The 23,127-nt window shown below is 50.6% G+C and overlaps 1 protein-coding gene across 2 annotated transcripts in view; it reads right to left on the bottom strand.

Moving 5' to 3' along the window:
- The window catches only part of KMT2A (lysine methyltransferase 2A), a 1,431,261-nt gene that overhangs the window by 158,336 nt on the left and 1,249,798 nt on the right, over window positions 1-23,127 (bottom strand). For both annotated transcript variants that reach the window (XM_086956712.1, XM_086956713.1), the window contains exons 28-29: window positions 22,280-22,350; window positions 21,678-21,845 (exon numbers count right to left, since the gene is read on the bottom strand). In XM_086956712.1, coding sequence (XP_086812838.1) covers window positions 21,678-21,845; window positions 22,280-22,350 — 239 coding nt within the window. The remainder of the gene's footprint in view (window positions 1-21,677; window positions 21,846-22,279; window positions 22,351-23,127) is intronic.

Below are 23,127 nucleotides of genomic sequence, written 5' to 3'. Positions count from 1 at the left end.
GGGTGCTGCAGATAATCAGCCAAGGTTACGCACTCCCCTTTCTGTCCTCCCCTCCGGCCATGCCACCTCGGTGCCAACGCGTGTCGGGGGATCATTTGGTTCTTCTCCAACAGGAAGTGACGGCCCTCTTGGCCAAGGGGGCCATCGAGTACGTTCCTGGGCTAGAAGTAGGGAGTGGTTGCTATTCTCACTACTTTCTGGACCCCAAGAAGGACAGTTTGTGGCATAGTGCACAGATAAGTCTGTGGATCCCCTTTCTGCCCCTCTTTCCGAAGTTCTTCTGTTTCTTCTACTTTGGTAGTTCCAGGACTGTATCCTAGATTCAGTTATGGGGTCTAAGTTGAAAACTATTTAGTAAAAACGTTTTAGCTATTGCAATGATTTTCCAGGAATATAAAGCTATTTTAAAAGTTCACACTTAGAAAATTTTCAACAGAAATCTGGCAATGTTATCTAATGGGAGAAAGGAATATGCTACTTACCAGTATGCATCTGTTCTTTGCATGAAGGGCTGCTGACATTCATATCTGTGCATAGATCGCGCCTAGTGTTGGGTCCGGATGATTGCACATTGTTGTCCTGGAAGAGTCTTCGAAGTATCACAAGATAGTTGGCTCCTCCCCTGGACTACAGTGCGCGTGGGCATCCTCTCCATCCTCAGATTGTTTTTCGCCATTGTGGCAGAGATGGAGTGTAATACTGAAAGTGATGACCATGCCTGAAAATGATTCTGAGAGCTACGGCTGCGACAGGCACCGGGGAGGAGGGTGGGCGATATGAATGTCAGCAGCCCTTCATGCCAAGAACAGATGCATACTGGTAAGTAGCATATTCCGTTCGAGGCATGAGGGCTGCTGAATTCATATCTGTGCATAGAATAAATAGCAGTTACCTCCTTACCGGCAGGTGCCTGTGCCAGCCGCAGCAGTCTGAAAGAGAGTTCTGAGAACAGCCTGTCCTACAGCAGCTTGCTGTTTGGAGTGTACATCTACGCAGTAGTGTTTGGTAAATGTATGTATGGTGGTCCATGTGGCTGCTCTACATATATCCTCTAGAGGAATGTTACCCAGGAAAGCCCCTAACTTGCGTGTGGAATGCGCTCTAGGGGGAACTGTTAACGTGCGCTTAGCCTTTTGATAACAGATTTGGATGCATTTAACAATCCACCTGGCTATACCTGACTTGGAGATGGGGTTGCCCTTATGTTGTGGAGAGAAGGCAACGAACAGCTGTTTAGTTTTTCGAAAGTCTTTTGTCCTGTCGATGTAATACAGGAGAGCCCTTTTGACATCTAAGGTGTGCAGTGCTCTGTCTGCCACTGAGTCAGGGTTAGGAAAGAAAACTGACAGTTCTATGTTTTGGTGAAGGTGGAACTGCGAAACCACCTTTGGCATGAATTTAGGGTTGGTGCGAAGCACCACCCTATTTGCATGAATTTGCAGGTAGGGTTCTTGAGTTGTGAGGGCTTGCAGCTCACTGACCCTCCGCAGCGATGTAATAGCTATTAGGAAGGCCACCTTCCAGGTAAGAAACTGTATTTCACAGGAATGGAGTGGCTCAAAGGGTGGCCCCATGAGTCTGGTGAGAACGATATTTAGGTTCCAGACTGGTGAAGGAGGGTGTCTGGGAGGGATTACTCTCTTAAGTCCTTCCAGAAATGCTTTAATGGCAGGCACCCTGAAAACGGAAAGGTGCTGCCTGTTTTGAAGGAAAGCGGCTATGGCCGCCAAATGTATCCTGATGCCAGGTTGCATTGGTACAGATGCAAAAAGTAACATATGATGTTTTGCGTAGATGCGTCCAACGGATTAATGTCATTGTTGGAGCAGTAAATAACAAACCGCTTCCATTTGGCTGCATAGCAGGCCCTGGTAGTGGGTCGTCTTGCCTCCTTGATGATGTTCATACACTCAGGAGGCAAATTTAGGTATCCAAACTCTATGACTTCAGGAGCCAAATCGCAAGGTTCAACTGTTGGGGATCTGGGTGCTGAATGTCGCCATGGCTCTGAGTGAGGAGGCTGGGAGTGAGGTGCAGCCGCTGGTGAGGCACCACTGAAAGTTCTAGGAACGTGGTGTACCAAGCTTGCCGAGCCCACATTGGAGCAACCAGGATGAGCGTCATGGAGTGCTGTCGCAGTTTGCGCGCCACCAGAGGTATGAGGGGGGCTGGCGGAAAAGCGTACGCAAATCTGCCTGACCAGTTCATCCATATCACATTGCCCTGAGACTGCGGGTGTGGGAACCTGGCGGCGAAGTTTGGGCATTTTGCGTTCTCGCTTGTGGCGAAGAGGTCGATGTCTGGATGACCCCACTGCTGGAAGTATGGATGGAGTACTGACGGGTGGACCTCCCACTCGTGCATCTGATGACTGTGCCTGCTGAGCAGGTCCGCCATCTGGTTGTCGACACCCGGGAGATGCTCCGCCATGAGGAAGATGTTCCTCTGAATGGCCCACTTCCACATGCTCTGGGTTAGGTGAGACAGCTGCGGGGAGTGCGTGCCTCCCTGCTTCTGGATGTAATACATGGCGGTCATGTTGTCCGTCCGGACTAATACGACCTTGTTGCACAGGTGCAACTTGAATGCCTTCAGTGCCATGAAGATTGCCATCAGCTCCAATACATTGATGTGCATCTTCTGCTGTTGTGACGTCCAGAGTCCCTGCACTGTGAAATGGAGAACATGCGCTCCCCAACCCTGGAGAGAAGCGTCCGTCGTTAGCACTATTTGTGGAACATGCTCTTGGAACGGTCGTCCCCTGCAAAGGTTTTGTGGATTCCACCAATGCAGAGAGTTGTAAGCACGACCGGTAACCAACACTAGGTCTTTTAGATGGCCATGAGCCTGGTTCCACTGTCGGGCTAAGCATTCTTGAAGGGGACGCATGTGCAGTCTCGCGTGCGGGACTATGAATATGCAGGATGCCATCATACCGATCAGTTGCATGAAAACCTGCGCCGGGAGGGATCGTTGAGGTTTGAACCTCCGAATGAGCAGCTGCATGCTGTTGGCCGACTGGGTGTTTAGTGTCGCCCCTAGGTACTGTTGCACATGGGCTGGCTGCAGGTGAGACTTCACGTAGTTGAGTGAGAACCCCAGACTGTGTAGGAGGTGAATGGTCCGCGACATATCGCGGCCTCACTGCTTGGCTGAACTGGCCTGAACGAGCCAGTCGTCCAGGTAGGGATACACGTGAACACCTTGCCTGCGAAGGTGCGCTGCTACAGTCGCTAAGCACTTGGTGAAGACCCTGGGAGCAGTAGTGACCCCGAACGGCAGAACCTTGAACTGGTAATGCTGATTGTTGATAGTGAACCTGAGATATTTTTTGTGACTTGGGTGAATGGGAATGTGGAAATATGCATCCTTGAGGTCCAGGGTGGCTAGGAAGTCGCCCTGACGGAGCAGCGGCAGGACCTGTTGTAAGGTTAGCATGTGAAAGTGCTCGGAAAGGATGTATTGGTTGAGGGGTCTGAGGTCGAGAATGGGCCGCAGGGACCCGTCCTTTTTTGGAATCAAGAAGTACAGAGAGTACACCCCTGTACCCTGCTCTTCTGCAGGCACGAGTTCTATGGCTCCTTTTTGCAGCATAGAGAGTACTTCTTGCTGCAATAAGTGTGTGTGCTCTGCGGACATAGGACGGTTTCTTGGGGGTATGTTGGGGGGAGGGGGTGGGGGGGGGGTGTGGAGGTCAGTTCTAGACAATAGCCGTACCGGATAAGTTGTCTCACCCACCTGTCTGTTGTAATGTCTTCCCAGAGTGGCAGGAACTGCTGGAGTCTCCCCCCGACAGGTGTTAGATGGTCGGGGGGCAGTGACAAGAAGTCACTGTTTGTTGGGAGCAGAGGATCTGGCGTTGTTATTGCCGCGTCCTCTCCCTTTGGCGCTGTTCCCACGGTATCCACCCCTGGTGTTTTTCGTGTAGGTAGATTGCGTGCTGCCCTTGGCGTACTGGGAATGCTGTAGAGCCTGTCCTCTTGTTGCTCCCCTGTTACCGGAGCGACGAAAGGAACTGCCCCGAAACTGCTGGGACTGCAGAGCCCCCATGGATTTCGCCGTCTCAGTGTCTTTTTTCATTTTCTCAAGAGTTGTGTCAACCTCCGGTCCAAACAGGAAGTCCGGGTTAACCGGCTGATTGAGAAGAGTAGTTTGGATTTCGGCTTTAAACCCCGAGATGTGCAGCCATGCATGGCGTCGCAGCATTACGCTAGTATTAATTGCCTTCGCCGCTGTGTCTGCTGCGTCCAGTGCGCATTTGATTGACGCATTGGAGACCAATTTCCCCTCTTGTATAACCATTTCTGCACCTTCTCTGTACATATCAGGCATGTGCTGCACTAACTGTTCTAGCGTGTCATAGTGCGCCCTGTCGTATCTAGCCAACAGGGCCTGTGTATTGGCTATTCTCCAAATGTTAGCGGCTTGCGCTGCCACACGCTTTCCAGACGCTTCAAAGATCTTTGACTCTTTGTCCGGAGGGGGAGCGTCACCACTGGATTGAGAGTTAGCCCTTTAGCGTGCATTAGCCACCACAAGGGAGTCCAAGGGGAGCTGGCCTTTGATATAGGTGGGGCCCACTGGGGCAGGCCTGTATTTCTTGTCGATCCGGGGGTTGATAACCCTGGCTTTGGTTGGCTCCTTGAAAATGTCCGTCGCATGCTTGAGGACCCCTTTAAGCATGGGTAGAGTCTTAGTGGATCGTTCAGATGTGGAGAAGGTGTCAAATAAGAAATCCTCATCCACTGGCTCGGCATGCATGTCGACGTCATGGTTAAGGGCTGCTCGCTCTATCAATGCATTAAATTCCGCGGTGTCCTCAGTTGGAGATGGTTTAACATTGTAGGACTGGGAGTCCGGAGCGGTATGGGGGTCATCAGGGTCATCGCCTTGATCCCCAGCCCCCGACCATTGATGCGAGTCATCCTGATCAGGGTCTGTGTGGTAAGAGTAGGCCATTTGGCCATAGTCTGCATTCAAGTCCTCCTCACTCTGTGCTGGAGAATGAGCTATTTGTTGCGAATAGTCCTGAAGTGGTTCAAAAAGAACCGGAGAGGTAGAAGAGACCATCTTCTTTTTGAGGGGAATCCTGTAACCTTCCAAGGGATGTTCAGGCGCGATCTTCCGCTTGTGGACGGTAAGCCTGCCCGACTCCGAGTCAATAAAGAGTTTTGCCTGGTTGTCATAAGAAGGCTCGTGATAGACGACCTGTCCGTGCGTGGACTTGGAGGACACCTTCGACGTCTTGGAAGCCTCAGCGGTTTCATGGCGTTCAAGATGCTTTGGGCGGGCCGTAGGCGGAAGCCCAAACTTTATTTGCGCTGAGCCCGCAGCTTTCGAGCTTGAAGCGGCTGTTTCGGGCCTTTTCGACGCCTGTGTAGGTCGCTCGCTTGACCGCGTCGAATCGAGCTCCCGGCGCGTGGCGCCCCCATCCTTGGGCATCGACGACACTTTCGGGGCGTCCTTGGTCGTGGGTTCAACCCGTTTTCCAAGCACGGCCTTGAGTCCTGAGAGGTTTGGCTCAAGACTTTTTATCGACTGAAGGCCTTTGCTCTTCTCTCCATGTTTGGTCGTCGACGTCGGCGCCGACGCCGAGCTCTTCGAGGCGACGTGCTTGCTGGTCGAGGCCTTCTTTGATGTCCCAGTCTTGGAGCCGACGGGCATCTTCGACGCCGAAGGGTCGTCGACAGCCTTCGTGGGAGCGTGCGTCGACGTCGAACCGACCACCATCTTGATTAGTTTCGGTTTCGATATCGGCTCCACCTTTTTCGGTTTTGATTTCGTGGAATCGACTGATGGCTCCTTTGAAAGGGTCTTAGCCTGGCTCTGGCGCGGGGCCGTAGACCGTGTGGAAGGATCTTGGCTAAGGCCTTTCGGCGATGCCTCGACCGGAGCCGGAGGGGGCGGAACGTTAATGATAGGCCCCGTAACTGTGGGCGGGCTCGGCTCTCCACTGGAGTATTCATCAACGGCCCCAATGGCCTCATCGTCGTCCCCTACCTCGACGACGTCTTGGTCGTGGACGTATTCTTCGGTCTGCTCGTCCACCTCGAAATTGGAGTCCTGCTCCGACGCCGGTTCCGACATTTCTTCGAGAACGTCTTCTTCTTCTTCTTCCTCATCTTGGAAGAGTTCCTCGTCTCCGGCATCGAAGATGTTCGCAGGTGCTGGGGCCGACTGTTGGGCCGACTGCCTTGCCGCGCGTCGAAGTTTAATAGTTTTCTTTGAGCGGAACTTCGAGCAGGCGAAACATTTTGACTCGTCGTGGTCGGGGGACAAACATGTATTGCACACTGGGTGCACATCTAAGTTGGAATATTTTGAATTACAAACGGGGCACCGTTTAAACGGGGTCCGTTCCATCGTCGATGTAGTCGGGGCCTGTGTTGTCGTAAAAATTTTCTTCTTTCGACGTCGATTGAAGAACTCGAAAGGGACAGGCACCGAACGATACAATACCGACGCTGTGAAGGCCTTTTGGCCTTAGGAGTAGAAGAGTACAAGTTTTGGAACTGGAGTCGAGATAATTACATCCAAACCCAATGGCGGAAAAAAATTAATCTGAGGATGGCGAGGATGCCCATTCGCACTGTAGTCCAGGGGAGGAGCCACCTATCTCGTGGTACTTCGAAGACTCTTCCAGGACAACAATGTGCAATCATCCGGACCCAACACTAGGCGGCGATCTATGCACAGATATGAATTCAGCAGCCCTCATGCCTCGAACATTCAGGTTGCGGGTAAAGTACAATCTTGTTACTTTTGTAATCCAGTAGCACAAGTTTCTTACCTTCGGTAATGATATATCTGTAAGAAACAGTAGTTAGTATTAGATTCCTTACCTTAGAATATCCCCAGGCGTCAGACTGGATCCGGAAATTTTGCGTAGAAGTACCCCTGCGCGTCGGTAGGCGTCGTCGGCACCGTGGTGTCGCCGGCACCGGGATGACGTAGGAGTACTTAGACGCCGCCCTCGCGCGCTGTCGTCAGTTCTTATACACAGCTTTTCCGCGCCAGAAACGCAGAGCCATGATAAAAACTAACACTGGTGCCATGAAAACTAGGGCCCTGAAAGCGGATGACCTTCACCCTAGATATCGGTTCGCAGAACGGGGAGGATGGGCGGGGCGGTAAGGAATCTAATACTAACTACTGTTTCTTACAGATATATTGTTACTGAAGGTAAGTAACTTGTGCATCGGAAAGAAACAGGTTAGTATTAGATTCCTTACCTTAGAATAGATACCCCAGCAATACCAACCCCGGTGGTGGGTCTGCGAACTAATGATCACACCAGAAAGTCCTGGAGAACGGAACGGCCGAAAAAGCCATCTCTCCGGACTTGGACGTCCAGGCAGTAGTGTCTTGCGAACGTGTGCAGCGAGGCCCACGTAGCTGCCTGACAGATGTCCTGCAAGGGGACTCCGCGACCCAGGGCAGTAGTAGCCGCCGTGGCCTGAGTGGAATGGGCACATAGCCCCACAGGAGGCTCCTTTTTAGCCAGAGAGTAACAAGCCTTGATGCACTAGACGACCCATCGAGAAATGGTCCGTTTGTGCACCGCTCGTCCCTTCTTAGCGCCCACGTAACCAACAAAGAGTTGGTCATCCACCTGGAACTGGCATGTGCGATCCGGATAATATGAGAGCGCACGTTTTGGGTCCAGACGGTGGAGCCTCTCTTCCTCTTTCGAAGGATGCGGAGGCGGAAAGCAGGTGGGCAAGGTGATGGACTGCCCGATGTGGAAGGCTGTGACTACCTTGGGCAGGAAAGAGGGTCGCGTCTGCAACACAACTTTGTCCGGATGGACAGAAAGGAAAGGAGGCTGAGAAGAAAGAGCCTGGAGCTCACTCACTCTCCTGACAGAGGCGATAGGAACCAGGAATGCAGTCTCAAGAGTAAGGAGACTAAGAGGACAGTTATGAAGTGGCTCAAAGGGAGCGCACATCAGATAAGTCAGAACAAGGTTCAAGTCCCACTGAGGCATCACGAAAGGAACAGGAAGAAACATATGAGTGATGCTCTTCAAAAACCTATTAACAACTGGGGACTTGAACAAGGAGGGCTGATCAGGGAGCCTTAAGAAGGCGGAAATGGTAGAGAGGTAGCCCTTTAGAGTGCCCAGAGCAGAGCCCTGCTGGGCAAGAGAAAGAAGGAAGAGGAGAACCTCTGAAAGAGGGGCAGAAAGGGGATCACAGTCTTTGTTGTGCACCATGCCACAAATTTGTTCCACTTGCAGGCGTATACAGATTTTGTGGAGGGACGCCTGGCTGCCAGAAGGCAATCTCCACGCATGTAAGTGGAGACTGGACAGGTTCAGGTGGAGGACCGTCCCCTGCTGCTGCGACAGAAGGTCCTCCTGAAGAGGCAGACGAATCGGGGGATCGACTGACATGCTGAGTAGCTAGGGATACCAGTATCTTCGTGCCCAGTCCGGCGCCACAAGGATGACTTGGGCCCGGTCGCGCCTTATTTTCTTCAGCACTCTGGGCAGAAGTGGTATAGGCGGAAAGCCGTACAACAGACTGCAACTCCACTCTCGACGAAAAGCGTCTCAGAGCGAGCGCCGCCTTGGAAATTCCAACGCGCAGAACTGATGACATTGCGCGTTCTCTTCTGTGGCAAATAGATCTAACCAAGGCTCTCCCCACTGCTGAAAGAGGCCTTGCGCCACGTCAGAGTTCAGACGCCATTCGTGATCCATCATGCACCGACAGCTGAGTTCGTCCGCCCTGGCATTCAGAGAACCTGCCAGGTGTTGAACCACCAGGGTCACGCCCTGATGTTCCAGCCACTGCCAGAGGCGTAGAGCCTCCTGGCAAAGGGTCCACAACCCCACCCCGCCCTGTTTCTTGCAGTACCACATGGCGGTGGTGTTGTCCGTGAACACCTGCACTACACTCCCCCGGACAGAGGGGAGGAATGCCTTCAGTGCAAGCTGGATCGCCTGCAGCTCCAGAAGGTTGATGTGGAGCCGGGACTAAGCCGGAGACCAGAGGCCTCTGATCTCCGCCTCTCATATCTGGCCCCCTAAGCCCTGGAAGGACGCGTCTGTCACAAGTACTTGCTCCGGTTGGGGTAAGGAGAGGGATCTGCCGCTGACCCAATCGCGGTCCGTGAGCCACCACTGCAACTGTTTTGCAGTGCCCTCCGAGATCAAGACATGGTCGGACAAGTTGCCCGAATGCTGGGCCCACTGAAATTTCAGGTCCCACTGCAGAGCCCGCATTCGCCACCTGGCGTGATGCACCAGAAGGATGCAGGAGGCCATCAGCCCCATAAGCCGCAGCGTCAACCTGACCGAGACTCGGTATAACGGCTGAAATATCGGAATAAGAGCCTGAATATCCCGAACCCGCTGTTCAGGAGGATAAACCCGAAACTGCGCCGAGTCTAGAACCGCTCCGATGAAGAGGAGCTTCTGAGAGGGACATAGGTGTGACTTCGGCACATATATGGAGAACCCAAGCAGGTGCAGGAGGTCGGCCGTAGTCTGGAGGTGGCTGACGACTGTCTTGGGCGAGCCCGCCTAACAACCAGTCATCAAGGTAGGGGATGACTGAAACCCCTAACCTGCGCAGATGAGCTGCGACCACCGCCAACACTTTCGTGAACACCCGTGGGGCGCTGGAAAGGCCGAAGGGGAGCACGGTAAACTGAAAGTGCTCGTGGCCTACCGTGAACCGCAGGTAGCGCTGGTGGGCCGGCAGGACGGGGATGTGAAAATATGCGTCCTGCAAGTCCAATGCTACCATCCAGTCTTCCGGGTCCAGGGCAGCTAAGACCTGAGCCAAAGTCAGCATCTTGAACTTCTCCTTCCGGAGGAAGCCGTTGACGTTCCTTAGGTCCAAGATAGGAAGTAGGCCCCCTTTGCCCTTCTTGGGAACCAGAAAGTAGTGGGAGTAACAATCCCATCCTACTTCTGGCCCAGGAACGCGATTGATGGCCCCCTTGGAAAGAGGGCCCGAAACTTTCTCTTGCAGAAGTTGCAAGTGATCCCCCGACACGCGGTGGTACCGCGGTGGCATGGCTGGAGGGGTCGCCTTGAAGGGGAGGTAGTAGCCCCTTCGGACGATTTGCAGCACCCACCAGTCCGATGTGATGGTGCGCCAGTGGAGGAGGTGATGGCGAAACCTGCCCCCCCCACTGGCATTAAACGGGCCTGAAAGCTCAGACTAGGAAGGCTTTGAGGCGGATGCTGCGGGGGTAGATGAGGACTAGCCGCGCCGTTGTCCCCTGTTACCGCCGCAACGGTAACCACGTCCGCCACCGTGCTGAATGTTAGTCTGCGGCCCATGGCTGGCAGGACGTGTGGGAGCACCCCTTCCGTGGCCACGAAAGGAGCGCTGGGCAGAAGATTGCTGACGCAGGGCTGACAGGCCCAAGGACTTGCCCGTAGCCCTGGAGTCCTTGAAGCGTTCCAGCACATGATCTGCCTTGCCACCGAAGAGGTGGCTGCCATCGAACGGCATGTCCATAAGGGTGTTTTGGACATCGGCTGAAAATTTGGCGGACCTCAGCCAGGTGTGGCGGCGAACCGCCACAGAAGTGGAAATCGCTCTTCCTAGCGAGTCCGTGGTATCCAGTCCACATCTTATAGAGTACCGCGCTGCGTCCCTTCCCTCTGCGAGTGCTTGAGCGAGTTTTGCCCGGGCTCCCTCCGGGCACTCAGGCAGCACGTCCGCAACCGTATCCCACAGAGAGTGGGTGTAACGGCCCAAGAGGCACGCAGTGTTCACCGACCGCAAGCCCAAACTAAGGGAGGAAAACATCTTCTTTCCGAATTGTTCATACGGCTTGGATTCCCGATCTGGTGGTGCAGTCGGGAATGCGGATTGGGAAGTAGAGGCCTGGATAACCAGGCTCTCAGGGCGGGGTGGGTGGACAAGAAACTAGGGTCGCCCGGGGCGACATTCTTATCTACAGGAGGACCTGTAGTGGGCCTGGACCAAGTGCCCAACAGGACGTCTGTGAGAGCCTCATTAAACAGCAGTAGAGGCTCTGGGGAGCTTACCCGCGGTTTAAGGACCTCTGTGAGGATGTTAGACCTCACCGTTGCGACGGGGAGCACAAGAGTCAAGGCCTTGGCTGCCCTCATCAGCACCACACTGTAAGCAGCCCCCTCCTCGATCGCCACAGTAGGAGGGGAGACAAAACCAGTGTCTGGGGAGGTTTCCAGGCCACTGGCTTCCCCTAGTTCCTGTGTTCAGTCCTGATATGACTGGCACTCACGTGCCAGGGGGTCCTCTGAACCCCCCCAGTCACCCTTGTCGTCCATGTCCTGAAATTCAGGGATAAAGGATTGACCCAGATCCTCTCAGAATTCCTCTTCGGCCGGCGCCGAATGCGGCGTCAAGTGACGCCGCTCCGACGCCGGTGATGACACCCTAGGGGCCGACGCTGGCAGGGTCGTAAGGTCGATCCAGATCCGGAACCGGATCCAGTGGCGCCCTGCGCCGTCGGGACCAAAGTCACCAACGGCACCGAGGCCGAAGCACTTGACGGCGCCGGGGCCGAAGCAACCGGCACGCTTGGGCTCCCAGTCGGGGCCGCTTGGCCCAAAGGCGCCGCGGAACCCGACGGAGAAGAGAGCGACCTCATGGCCATGAGGAAGGCGTTGATCTCCGGCGGCACGTTCTGCGCAGGGACCGGCGGGTATGGAGCAGGCCGCGACGCCTGCGGCTCCGGCGGAGCCACGTGGGCAGTGTCACCTAAACCCCCAGCCACGTTGCGCGAGCTTGGGGGGAGTCAGAAGTGCGATGTCGGCTCTTCGACTTCTTGTGCCTCTTACCTGAGGACTTGGAGCCCGACGAGTGATGTCGACTCGCCGAGCTGTGATGACTCAGGCCCCGCGACCGGTCCCTCGACCTCCTTCCGGTCCGGGACCTCGAACGGCACGGGGCCGACTGCCAGACCTCGAGGCGCTTACAGGACTGCTCCCACCTAGCCTTCGATTTCAAGGCCCGACAGTCGGGGCACGACTTGTCATTGTGGTCGGGCCCCAGGTAATGTAGGCACCGGCGATGGAGGTCGGTAACCGAGGGCGCCGTCTAAGTACTCCGACTACGTCATCCCGGCGCCAACGACGGAGCCGCAGACGACGCCTACCGACGCGCAGGGGTACTGCTACGCAAACTTTTCCGGATCCAGTCTGATGCCTGGGGATATTCTAAGGTAAGGAATCTAATACTAACCTGTTTCTTTCAGATCTGGGCTCCTAGGTCCAGCACTGGGGTCTCAACTTAAAACAGGTAAGTAATTACATTTCAGTATTTCATATGATTTTTAAAGAATATTTCAAGTTTTCATAAGCAGACACTAAGAAGAAATTTCATAGAAAAGCAGACAATGGATTCCTATGGGGAAAATACAGATTAAGGGTAAACCTGGTTTGGATTACTAGCTGTGATTGGGCAGGGCTCCCCATCTTCAAGATGGCCGGAGCCCGGGGTCTTGCTTCACCTCGTCTTCCGCACCTGAGGGGTGGAGTTGGCACAGGCTGGCACACCCCCATTCCTGACGTACTTTTTCCCGCCAGAGTGGGGGTCAGGGCTGGTGGGGGCCAGTTGCTGGGTACAGCAAATGGTTTGGAGAAGCTCATAGAGGCGGCAGGACTTTGAAGCTTCCCCCTTACCATCCTGGTGGGGGGACCTAGCACCTCACCCAGGATGTGCATTGTTGCAGGCCAAGGAGAACGGGGGGTCTCCTCTCCACCCAGGGGTAAAGCAACATGTCTGCTGTGTGGCAGCCTAGCTAGCCTCTTAGTCCAGACGTGGATTGTGGCTGGCATAGGGCACCCAGCTAGAGGGGTGACTGATGTATGCCAGGGCAGTAGGTTTGTGGGCATGGCACACAGGGATGTGTGCCATGTCGACTCTTAGTTCTGTACTTAGGCACTCAGGCTGCAAAGGCAGTGTGTGGGTGCCAGGGTAGAGGGCCCCTATGGGTGGTACAATAAGTGCTGCAGCCCTTAGGGGTCTTCTCTGGTCACTATGCCCTGGGTATCTAGGATGCCATTTACTAGGGGCTGACAGGTGGCCATAGATGCCAATTGGGTTTTAGTTTCTACACAGTTTTAGGGAAGGAATACAGGCCCTGGGCACCTGGTTGGCAGGAGCCCAGAGAACACTCATTCAAAGCATATCAGCATTCAGAAAAAAGTGGGGGCATACCAATGCAAGAAAGATGGCAATTTCTCACACCCTGCCTAAGCAATATTTATGATTTGAACCTCAAAACAATACTGAAAATGCATAAAATAAATGTACTAACTGAGGAAGATTTGATTGAATTCACATAAATATGCTAATATATATATATATATATATATATATATATATATATATATATATATATATATATATATATATATATATATATATATATATGTATATTTCGGCACTCGTTGTCATGGGGGTGCTCCCATTTATTGCATCGGATGCAACAGACACATGAACACCAGAGGGAAGGGACGCGTTTCAGCAGTCACGCTGCCTTTTTCGACACACACACACATATATATATATATATATATATATATATATATATATATATATATATATATATATATATATATATATATATATATATATATATATATATATATATATATATATACTTTATTAATCTGTTGATATTATTTCATTTTATAATCAGTCACAGGCCCGCTAAATAGGCTTCACGGACCACAAGGGAGTCTACAGACCACAGGTTAAGAGACACTGTTCTAGAGCACTAACCATAATTTCTACTGCAAAGGGAACCCATCTTTTTGTTTTTTAAACTGCAATCTCAGTTACATCAACATGGTGTTCAAAAGTGCCTTAACACCTTCGCCGCAGCGGACATTCCGTTGCGATACCCGACCGTCCTCTGCACACGCCCACCGTGACGTCAGACAGACGTTCCACTTAAGAAAGGGGTTAACTGTGTCACGACTATAGAAAGTTAGTGCCCTGGTTCTTTATTAGAACCCAGTGTGAAGCTGGCTGAAACAGAAGAACAATTGTTACTTACCTGTAAACAGGTGGTTCTCCAGTATTGGTGTCTTTCATAGATTCACATGCTTGAATATTCCCCGTCGTCGGAGTGGGAGTCCCACGGTAAATAAAATAGCAATAAATACTAAATATATAATAATATATAATAAATATATATATACATAATAAGGAAAAACCCAAAAAATGCATACAAGAAGCATCTGGTACCTAACCAAAAAGTTCCACATAGGAATGCATGGGGATAAAGAAATTCCAATGCAGCCTATCCTTGTCATTATGTTAGACCAAACTGCAGCCAATCAGGCGCCAGCAGCCCTCTAGAACCTTCTCCTCAGAGCTCAAGCCCTCAGATTTTCGTAGCACAAGAGTGACCACAGAGTCTACGAGGAGAAGAGAGCCTCTGAGGGGAGGATGGGAGGGTCGCATGTGAATCTATGAAAGACACCAATACTGGAGAACCACCTGTTTACAGGTAAGTAACAATTGTTCTTCTCCAGTATTGGGGTGTCTTTCATAGATTCACATGCTTGAATATAGAATAGTAAGCAGTCCGTATCCGAACACAAAGTTTCCAGGATGCAATGTATACACAAAAGGTTGGAATCTACAGGTGTAAACCCATGCCATAGAAGTTATACAACTATATGTATACATAGAGAAGACATGCATAAGACTGGAAACCATAGGAGGAGGGTAGAACAGAGGCTCACCTTATTGAAAAAGATTACGGAGCACAGCTTGTCCCACTGCGGTATCTCCTTCAGCCATGGCACCCAGATTGTAGTGCTTTGTGAACGTGTGCCTGCTGGACCACGTGGCTGCTCTGCAAATCTGATGCAATGGAACTCCGGCAAAGAGTGCAGTCGAAGAGGCTACAGACCTGGTAGAGTGGGCTCTTACTGTAGACTGTAAAGGCTTTCCCGCTTTCTGATGGCAGAAAGCAATCGCCGAAGCCACCCAGCGGGCTACTGTAGGTTTGGTGACTGGTCGCCCTTTTTGAAAACGGCCATAGGCCACGAAGAGCTGATCCGATTTTCGGAACTGGGCTGTTCTGCTGATGTAGAACTTTAAACATCTTCTAATGTCCAAAGAGTGCAAGCGTTGTTCCGCAGGAGATTGCGGGTTGGCAAAGAAAGACTTCAGTATAACAGGCTCATTAATATGGAAGTCTGACGGCACTTTTGGAAGGAAAGTAGGGTTAGTGCGTAAAAGCACAGAGCCCGGTTTAAACTGCAGAAATGGTTGTTTGATCGTGAAAGCATGTATATTACTCACTCGACGTGAAGACGTCAAAGCAAGTAAAAGCGCAACCTTCCAGGTGACATACTTGAGGTCTGCTTTATGGATTGGTTCAAACGGTGCAGTCATTAATTGTGATAGGACAATGTTGAGGCGCCACTCGGGAGGGGGACGCCGAACTGGAGGAAAAGTCCGAAGAAGTCCTTTGAAGAATTGACATATCAACCTGGATGAGCATAAGGAGGCGGAGCCATCATGGCGGAAGCGTGATATTGCCGCCAGAAAGACCCTTAAAGTAGCATGTGACAAACCCGACTGAGCCAGATGGAGAAAGAAAGGGAGGAGCTCAGCGGGCGTGGCACGCAAAGGATGTACTCCGGCGTCTGCACACCAGTGGCAAAAGCGTTTCCATTTCAACTTATAAGTCTTTATAGTTGATGGAGCCCTGGCCTGAGCGAGGATGTTACGACACTCCTGAGGGATGATTAGATGTGCAAATTCACAGTGCTCAGGTTCCAGGCTGACAAGCTCAGGGAAGAGGGGTCCGGATGGTAGATTTGACCCCTGTTCATGGAGAGAAGATCCATTCGAGGATGAAGAAGAATGGGTTTGCATTGAGACAGGAGTAGCAGCTCCGAGAACCACGCCTGTCGTGGCCACCTGGGAGCAATCAGAAGGATGTGGCAGGGTTCTCTCCGCATCTTCCAAAGTACTCGAGGCACTAGAGGGATCGGAGGAAAAGCGTAGGCGAAGAGATTCGACCAATCCATCAAAAGGGCATTGCCTTGGGATCCTTTGTGGGGATGCCAGCTTGCGTAAGCGGGGCATTTGCGGTTCTCTGGAGTCGCAAAGAGGTCGATTTCCGGGAATCCCCAATGGTGAAAGACCATATCGAGTGTTGGCTGGTGGAGTTCCCACTCGTGGTTGGATGATCGGGACCTGCTTAGGGAATCCGCCAGGAGGTTGGACAACCCCGGAAGATGAACTGCGGTGATTTGGATTTGATGATTGATGGACCAGTCCCAAATCGCCTCTGCCAGGCGGGATAACACCGGAGACTTTGTTCCGCCCTGCTTGTTTATATAATGCATGCAGGTCGTGTTGTCCATCTGTATGAGAACTGACTCTCCCTGCAGCACTGGTTGAAATGATTTCAGGGCCAAAAAGATAGCCATAAGCTCCAACTTGTTTATGTGCCAGGTCTTTTGATGCAAAGTCCATTTCCCTTTGACGGACAGGTCTTGGAGGTGAGCTCCCCAGCCCTCCAGGGAGGCATCCGTCGTTAGTGTCCGATCTGGGGCGTTGGACAGAAAGGACGTGCCTGCCGCTAGCTGGTGTGGTTGTGCCCACCATTTGAGCGCCTTCTTCATGGGAATGGTGATGGAAACCTGATCGTTGAAGGAACCGGTGACTTGACGCCACTGCTTGTCCAGAGCCTGTTGGATAGGTCGTGCTCGTAGTCGGCAATGAGGGACAAGAGCGATGCACGACGAAGCCATCCCTAGAAAGGACTTCAACAAACGGACTGAAACGCACTTCTTTGCTAGAAGTAGCGAAACTAGTCGGAGAATCCTTTGCTGACGTTCCCGGGAGACAAATGCCTTGGCTAGTTTGGTGTCCAGCGTTGCTCCTAGGAAATCCTTGCAAGTTGTTGGCTGCAATTGAGATTTCTCCAGATTGATGGACAGACCCAAGGAACGGAATACTGTCTGACACACTGCAGTATGGTGTAGAAGTTGTGAGCGGGATTGTGATTTCAGGAGGCAGTCGTCGAGATATGGGAATATCTGTATGCCTTGGAGACGAAGAAAAGCCATGACCGGAGCCAACATTTTTGTAAAGACTCGGGGGGCCGAACGGAGGCCAAATGGAAGGACCCTGAATTGGAAATGAAGGTGCCCCACCTTGAAGCGCAGGAACTTGCGATGACCCGCTAGAATTGGGACATGGAAGTAAGCGTCTCGGAGATCGATGGTAGTCATGAAATCTCCGACTGAGAGCAAACGCAAGATCTCTGCAAGCGTTAGCATACGGAAGGTCTGATCCTTGAGATAATGATTGAGTGCTCTCAAGTCCAGTATTGGTCTCCATTCTCCGTTCTTTTTGATGACAAGGAAAAAACGGGAATAAAACCCCTTCCCTCTCTGAGACTTTGGCACTACTTCCACCGCACCTTTTTGAATGAGAAGGCGAACTTGATGAAATAGCTCTTTGAGGTGCGGAGGTGGCGGTCCGGAAGGTGGTGTTGGAGGAGGTTCCTCGACAAATTCCAATGCATGGCCTCTCTTCACAATGTCGAGTGCCCAACGGTCCGTAGTAATGGAGGACCATTGAGAACCAAACAGAGAGATTTGACCTCCAATTCTCCGTTCGATAGACAAGTCATTGACGTTTGTTGGATTGTCCTCTGAAATTAGACTTCCCTCTGTAAGTTCTGGCAGGTTGCTGGCGGGAAGACTGCTGGCGGTTACCGGTGAAATGTTGGTTACCTTGGTTGAAGGACCGATATTGACTGCTTCCTCCACGAAAAGTGGATGTAGTGCCACGTCCTCGAGCACCCCGAAAGGGCTGCTTCTTAAACTGAAGGGTACCCAAAGCACGTGCAGTGTCCGTGTCCTTTTTAATGGATTGTAGCGCTTCATCAATATGCGCTCCAAATAATGACTCGCCGTCATATGGCATATCTAGGATTCTTGCCTGAACTTCCTGTCGAAACGAAGTTGAGCGTAACCAACCCTGACGACGCAGGACAGCCGCTCCAGCGAGTTGGCGAAAACCAGTGCAGGCTACATCCACTGCACAATCAATAAGTTCTTCTGCCGTTCTTTCTCCTTCTTGCAGAATTTTCTGTGCTTCTGCCTTGGAAGCATCCGGGAGTAACGCCACATAGGCGGACATGTCAGCCCAAGCCTGACGGTCATAACGACCTAATATGGCCATTGCGTTAGCTACTCGAACCGTTGTAGAGGACATGGAGGAAAATTTTCGCCCAATAGCATCTAGGCGACGGCCCTCACGGTCCGGAGGAGCAGTGATCGTAGACGCCGGATTCTTTGAACCTCGTTGAGCTGCCTGCGTGACGACAGAGTCGGGCTTAGGTTGACCTGTAAGGCATGCTGGAGATCCTACAGGAGCTTTGTATTTCTTCTCTAACCTCGGCAGTTGTGCTGGTAGAGAGTTTGGCGTCTTCATTATTTTCTCCCCTTCAGACCAGATGAAGTCTATAATCGGGACTGTGTGGATCTGTTTCAAGGGCTGGTTCTTGAAATCGTATAGGAAGCAATCTTCCTCTCTGTGTGCTCGTGGCAATTTGAATCGCTGCGCCGCCCTGTCCATTAACTGGTGGAAGCCTGCGATATCTACTGGAGGAGAATCCCCTGTTGGCACCTGAGAAGGAGATGGTGTTTGAGCACGATAGTCATCCCACTCCGCTAAATGTTCTTCACCATCCTCATCTACTTCAGAAACTTCACCATCTTCACGCTCTGGAGGATTCTCGTCATCATCATCCTCTGGATAAATGGTAGTGTGAACACGAACTGATGTAGTTCTGTGAACAGTTACAGGCGACGCCGGTTGAGGAGGAGCCAGAACCGGGTCAGAAACTGGATTCAGCACCGATGGAACAGCTGTAACCTGTGGCGTTGGTGGGAAACGCCGATTGTAATCTTCCAACATACTTTGGAGGTTCGATATCATTGATATAGGCAACATCGCAGTTGGAACTTGAGGGTGAGTTGTTTGATGTTGGCCATACTGATCTTCCTCGTCGTTACTGAATTCTTGGCACTTAATATTCAGATCCGAAAGACTCTGCGCTTGGTCATCAGACTCTTGATCAGAATCAGTAGCAAACAGCGGAGATGGAGGATTAATCATCTCTCTTTCTGTAAAAGTCTCGAACTGTGTTTTGCTGGACTGTAAAGGCAATAAAGGCATTGTAGCAAATGAAGAGGCCGGCGTTGAAATTGTGTCTTGCGTACGCGTCGACGGCATGACATCAGTCGACTTCTGCGGTGGAATCGACTTGGAAGCCATCGTCGACGAGGAGACCGTCGACGGAACAATCTTCATTGGCATCGTCGGAGCCATTGTCGACGGAACCTTCACTTTCAATGTCTTCGTCGACGGAGTCATCGTCGACGGAATCGTCGTCGACGGAGCGGGCGTCGCCGGAGCGGTCGTCGACGGAGCAGATGGAACAGGCCCTCTCGTCGACGGGACAGACGTCGGCGGTGCGCCCATCGTCGAGGGCGTCGACGGAGTCAGAGTCTTCGAACTTCTAGTCGACGACGACCGGGTCGTCGACGAGTGAACTTTCTTCGTCGACGAAGATGAAATAGGAATCAAAGAAGACACGGCCTTAGAACTGAGAACCACTCTCATCGACGACGAAGACGTCGACGCTGAAGCTGACGACGATCCAGAGGCCAGCGTCGTCGTGACCGTCGTCGTCGATTTGGAACCAGAGACAGCCATTCTCGTCGACGGAGCTGGGACTACCGTCGTCGACGAAAATTCCGTTTTCTTCACAGAAAAACTGGACATTGAAGCAGAGGGAGCCTGAGAGCTTTGTCTCGTGGGCCCAGACGTGGTAGGTAAAGGTGAAGACACCGCAGGGGTCAAAGCGAGGGAAACTTTCCTCTTTTTAAGAAATGGTGAAGGCACCTCCTGCACACTACCACGTTTAGAAGCTGCTTTAGAACGGCCTGACACAAGACTTTCAGCATCAGAAAGTATATTGTCCTTGTCCTTTAGCCTTTGAAGCCAAACAAGTAAACGGCCTTCTCTGTCCTTAAGAGTTTTCTCTGAGAATTTTCTACAGAGTTTACAGGTGCCAACTTCATGGTCCGGGTAAAGGCAGTAAATACACTTACTGTGTGGGTCATCATGAAATAATCTCAGCTTTCCACAGGAGGAACAAGCTCTGAAGAGAGACTTCTTACTTGAAGACATTGTGGAGAAACTGGAACACTTGAAGAAAGAAAACTGAGCAGAGCTCAGGGAGACTCCCTTACACACGACGTGCGGTAGAAAATCTGAGGGCTTGAGCTCTGAGGAGAAGGTTCTAGAGGGCTGCTGGCGCCTGATTGGCTGCAGTTTGGACTAACATAATGACAAGGATAGGCTGCATTGGAATTTCTTTATCCCCATGCATTCCTATGTGGAACTTTTTGGTTAGGTACCAGATGCTTCTTGTATGCATTTTTTGGGTTTTTCCTTATTATGTATATATATATTTATTATATATTATTATATATTTAGTATTTAATGCTATTTTATTTACCGTGGGACTCCCACTCCGACGACGGGGAATATTCAAGCATGTGAATCTATGAAAGACACCCCAATACTGGAGAACACTGGAATATTAACCAGTTCACCGCGGCTGGAATTCCGCCGCAGTGCAGTGATTTAGGACTGGCCGTGGTCAGGACGGCCCCTGGCCGTCCTCCGCACACGCCCACCGTGACGTCAGACGGGGTTAACTGACAGGGTGCTGGTGCTGTAGGAAGTACTTTTCACTCCGCAGATTAGATATTTGTCTTACGTGGCCGAGGAAGATATTTGTGAATTTCTACAAAGTATTACCTCAATTCTAGCTTCTATAGCAGTTACTATAATTTCCATGAGAAAATCATTGAAGAAAATAGTTTTCTCTAGCGCATGGTTAATCAAGTTCCAGCAGATCAGCATTTTCCCCGTGGGGCAATCACTTGAGAACTCACTATCACTCCTAATAGTATACTATCATCATCATCAAACGATTTATATTGTGACTTAAGCAGTTGAGAGGTCCAGCAATGTCAGGAGGCTGGAGTAACCTTCATCTGTTTTCCAGACGGCATAGTATACTATGTGCAAGGCAGTAGTCTCCATGCAGCAGCATGATCTAAAGCCAGATTGGTAGTCATCCAGGTAATGGTTACCATTCACATAATCTTGAGCATAGAGTACTTTTTTAAATCATGCTTCCCATGCAGAGTAGGTGAGTGGCGAGTCGGTAGTTGGTAAGGTCATCAGAATCTAATGTACTATGTATTCTTTTTCTAGTAAGAAGAAATGTATATGACAATTGTCTAAATCTTTACACAATTCTCCAAGTCTACTTCCTTCGTTATCCGGTGTATGATCCACAAAACGTCTTACCCCAAGCCAATTCTAGTGCTTTATGTAAGACTTGTTTTTAGATTACCACTTCCCTGCAAGAACATGGGAGGTGTGTGATGTTAAAGTCTATGATGGTAAGTAAGTCATTTAGGATAAGCCAGGATCACAAGACCCATCTCATCAGAGGTTGATGTCAACGAACACTTACCTTTAACTTGAAACTGAAGTCAAAATTAAGAGAACTGCAAGGGTACACCAATGTATAATCCCCCTCCTGAGGTGCATGAGAAAGCAATACACTATACAGCCCTAGACTCACTAGCCTACCTTCGATGCTCTCTGCACAGATCTGGAAGCCATCATCACTGGAGATCTCAAATACCAGTCCTTTCTTAGTCTTCTTCTCACAGATGCTCCCTCTTCTCTTCTGCTCCTGTTGAAGCCAGAATAGTGGGGAGCTGAAGGGTCCATCGTCCTCATCTGATGGTTTGGAATCTGAAACCATTTCAAGAGAATGTATTTATGCTCTTCCCTTTACCTCTTGTTCATTAACACTTACTGACAGGGGAACATAAATGGCAGGTACTGAATACATAGAATATAATGAACAGAAGACTAGTTCATCATCAAAACACCTGAATCCTAAGGTTTACATTCTTCAACCAATCTACATTTCTCTAATTCTCCAATGGATCTGGATTGTGCTAATCAAACCGTATAACACTTTTTGTTTAGTTTTAAATTGTTGCAAGGGTCTAACATGTCTCAACATCACCATTCAGCCTTCAGGAAACTAAAGACAGTGTTTGAACACATTTACCTCCTGTCGCTCTTAAAAGTGCTATGCAGTCTCTGCAAAAGTGTTCCACAAATAAATACAAGCCTATGCGAAATAGTTTCAAATTATATACTTTATGTAATTAACATACCGCCATGTTCTGTGTCGCTGGAGTTTATCATCTTTTGGGCCCATGGTGATTCCGGACTGACTGCCAATTGCCTAAACAACATCAGTGAAACCAATCAGCACAAACTCTTTGCTGATGACAATTACCAGAAACTAAACAACATATCTGCATACAATGGTGACACACTATCTTCTGTTCTGTAAGGTCTCTTTGTTGTACATTTAGTCACACAAGGAGATTTGTCTTCTAAAAACATAGATGTACTTAGTTTCACATATTGTTTTTTACAGAAGGGTTTATTTCATAGGCATATACTTAGGGCACATCTCCCCATTTACCCTAGGCCTTCTTTCCCTGCAACTAAGGACAATTTAGACAGAACTGTACTGAAATCAACAAGGATCCTTCACAAATGGAGACTATGTTGTTAATGAACAAGTTACTTATAGTCTAACGCTTATCTGTTAGAAACTATCGAGCCGCAGACTCCCTACCTTAGAATTATCCCCAGGCGGTGGACTAGATCTGGAAATTTTTCGTGAGCAGATATCTTGGACTAGAACTCCCCATGCTAATCCAGTGGTCGCAGCCTTAGCTCTGATGGAATGAGCATGCACACTCTCAGGGGGTTGCTTCTTGGCCAATGCATATTAGATCTTAATACAGAGCACGATCCATTGAGAGATGGTCCGTTTTCTTCAGGGCCTTTCCCTTCTTTGCTTTGACATACCCCACAAAGAGCTCGTTGTTAACCTGGAACTCTTTTGCACGGTCTTTTTGGGTCCAGTTGGTGAAGTTAGAGGGGTGTGGCGGAGCGCAAAAGGTAGGCAGGGTGACAACGTTTGGCTGAAAGGAAGCTCTAGTGCAAA

This window comes from Lissotriton vulgaris, chromosome 2_1 (assembly GCF_964263255.1).
Source record: "Lissotriton vulgaris chromosome 2_1, aLisVul1.2, whole genome shotgun sequence".
NCBI lineage: Eukaryota > Metazoa > Chordata > Amphibia > Caudata > Salamandridae > Lissotriton > Lissotriton vulgaris.
Note: the sequence above shows the minus strand (reverse complement) of the source record. Positions and strands in the feature narration are given on the sequence as shown.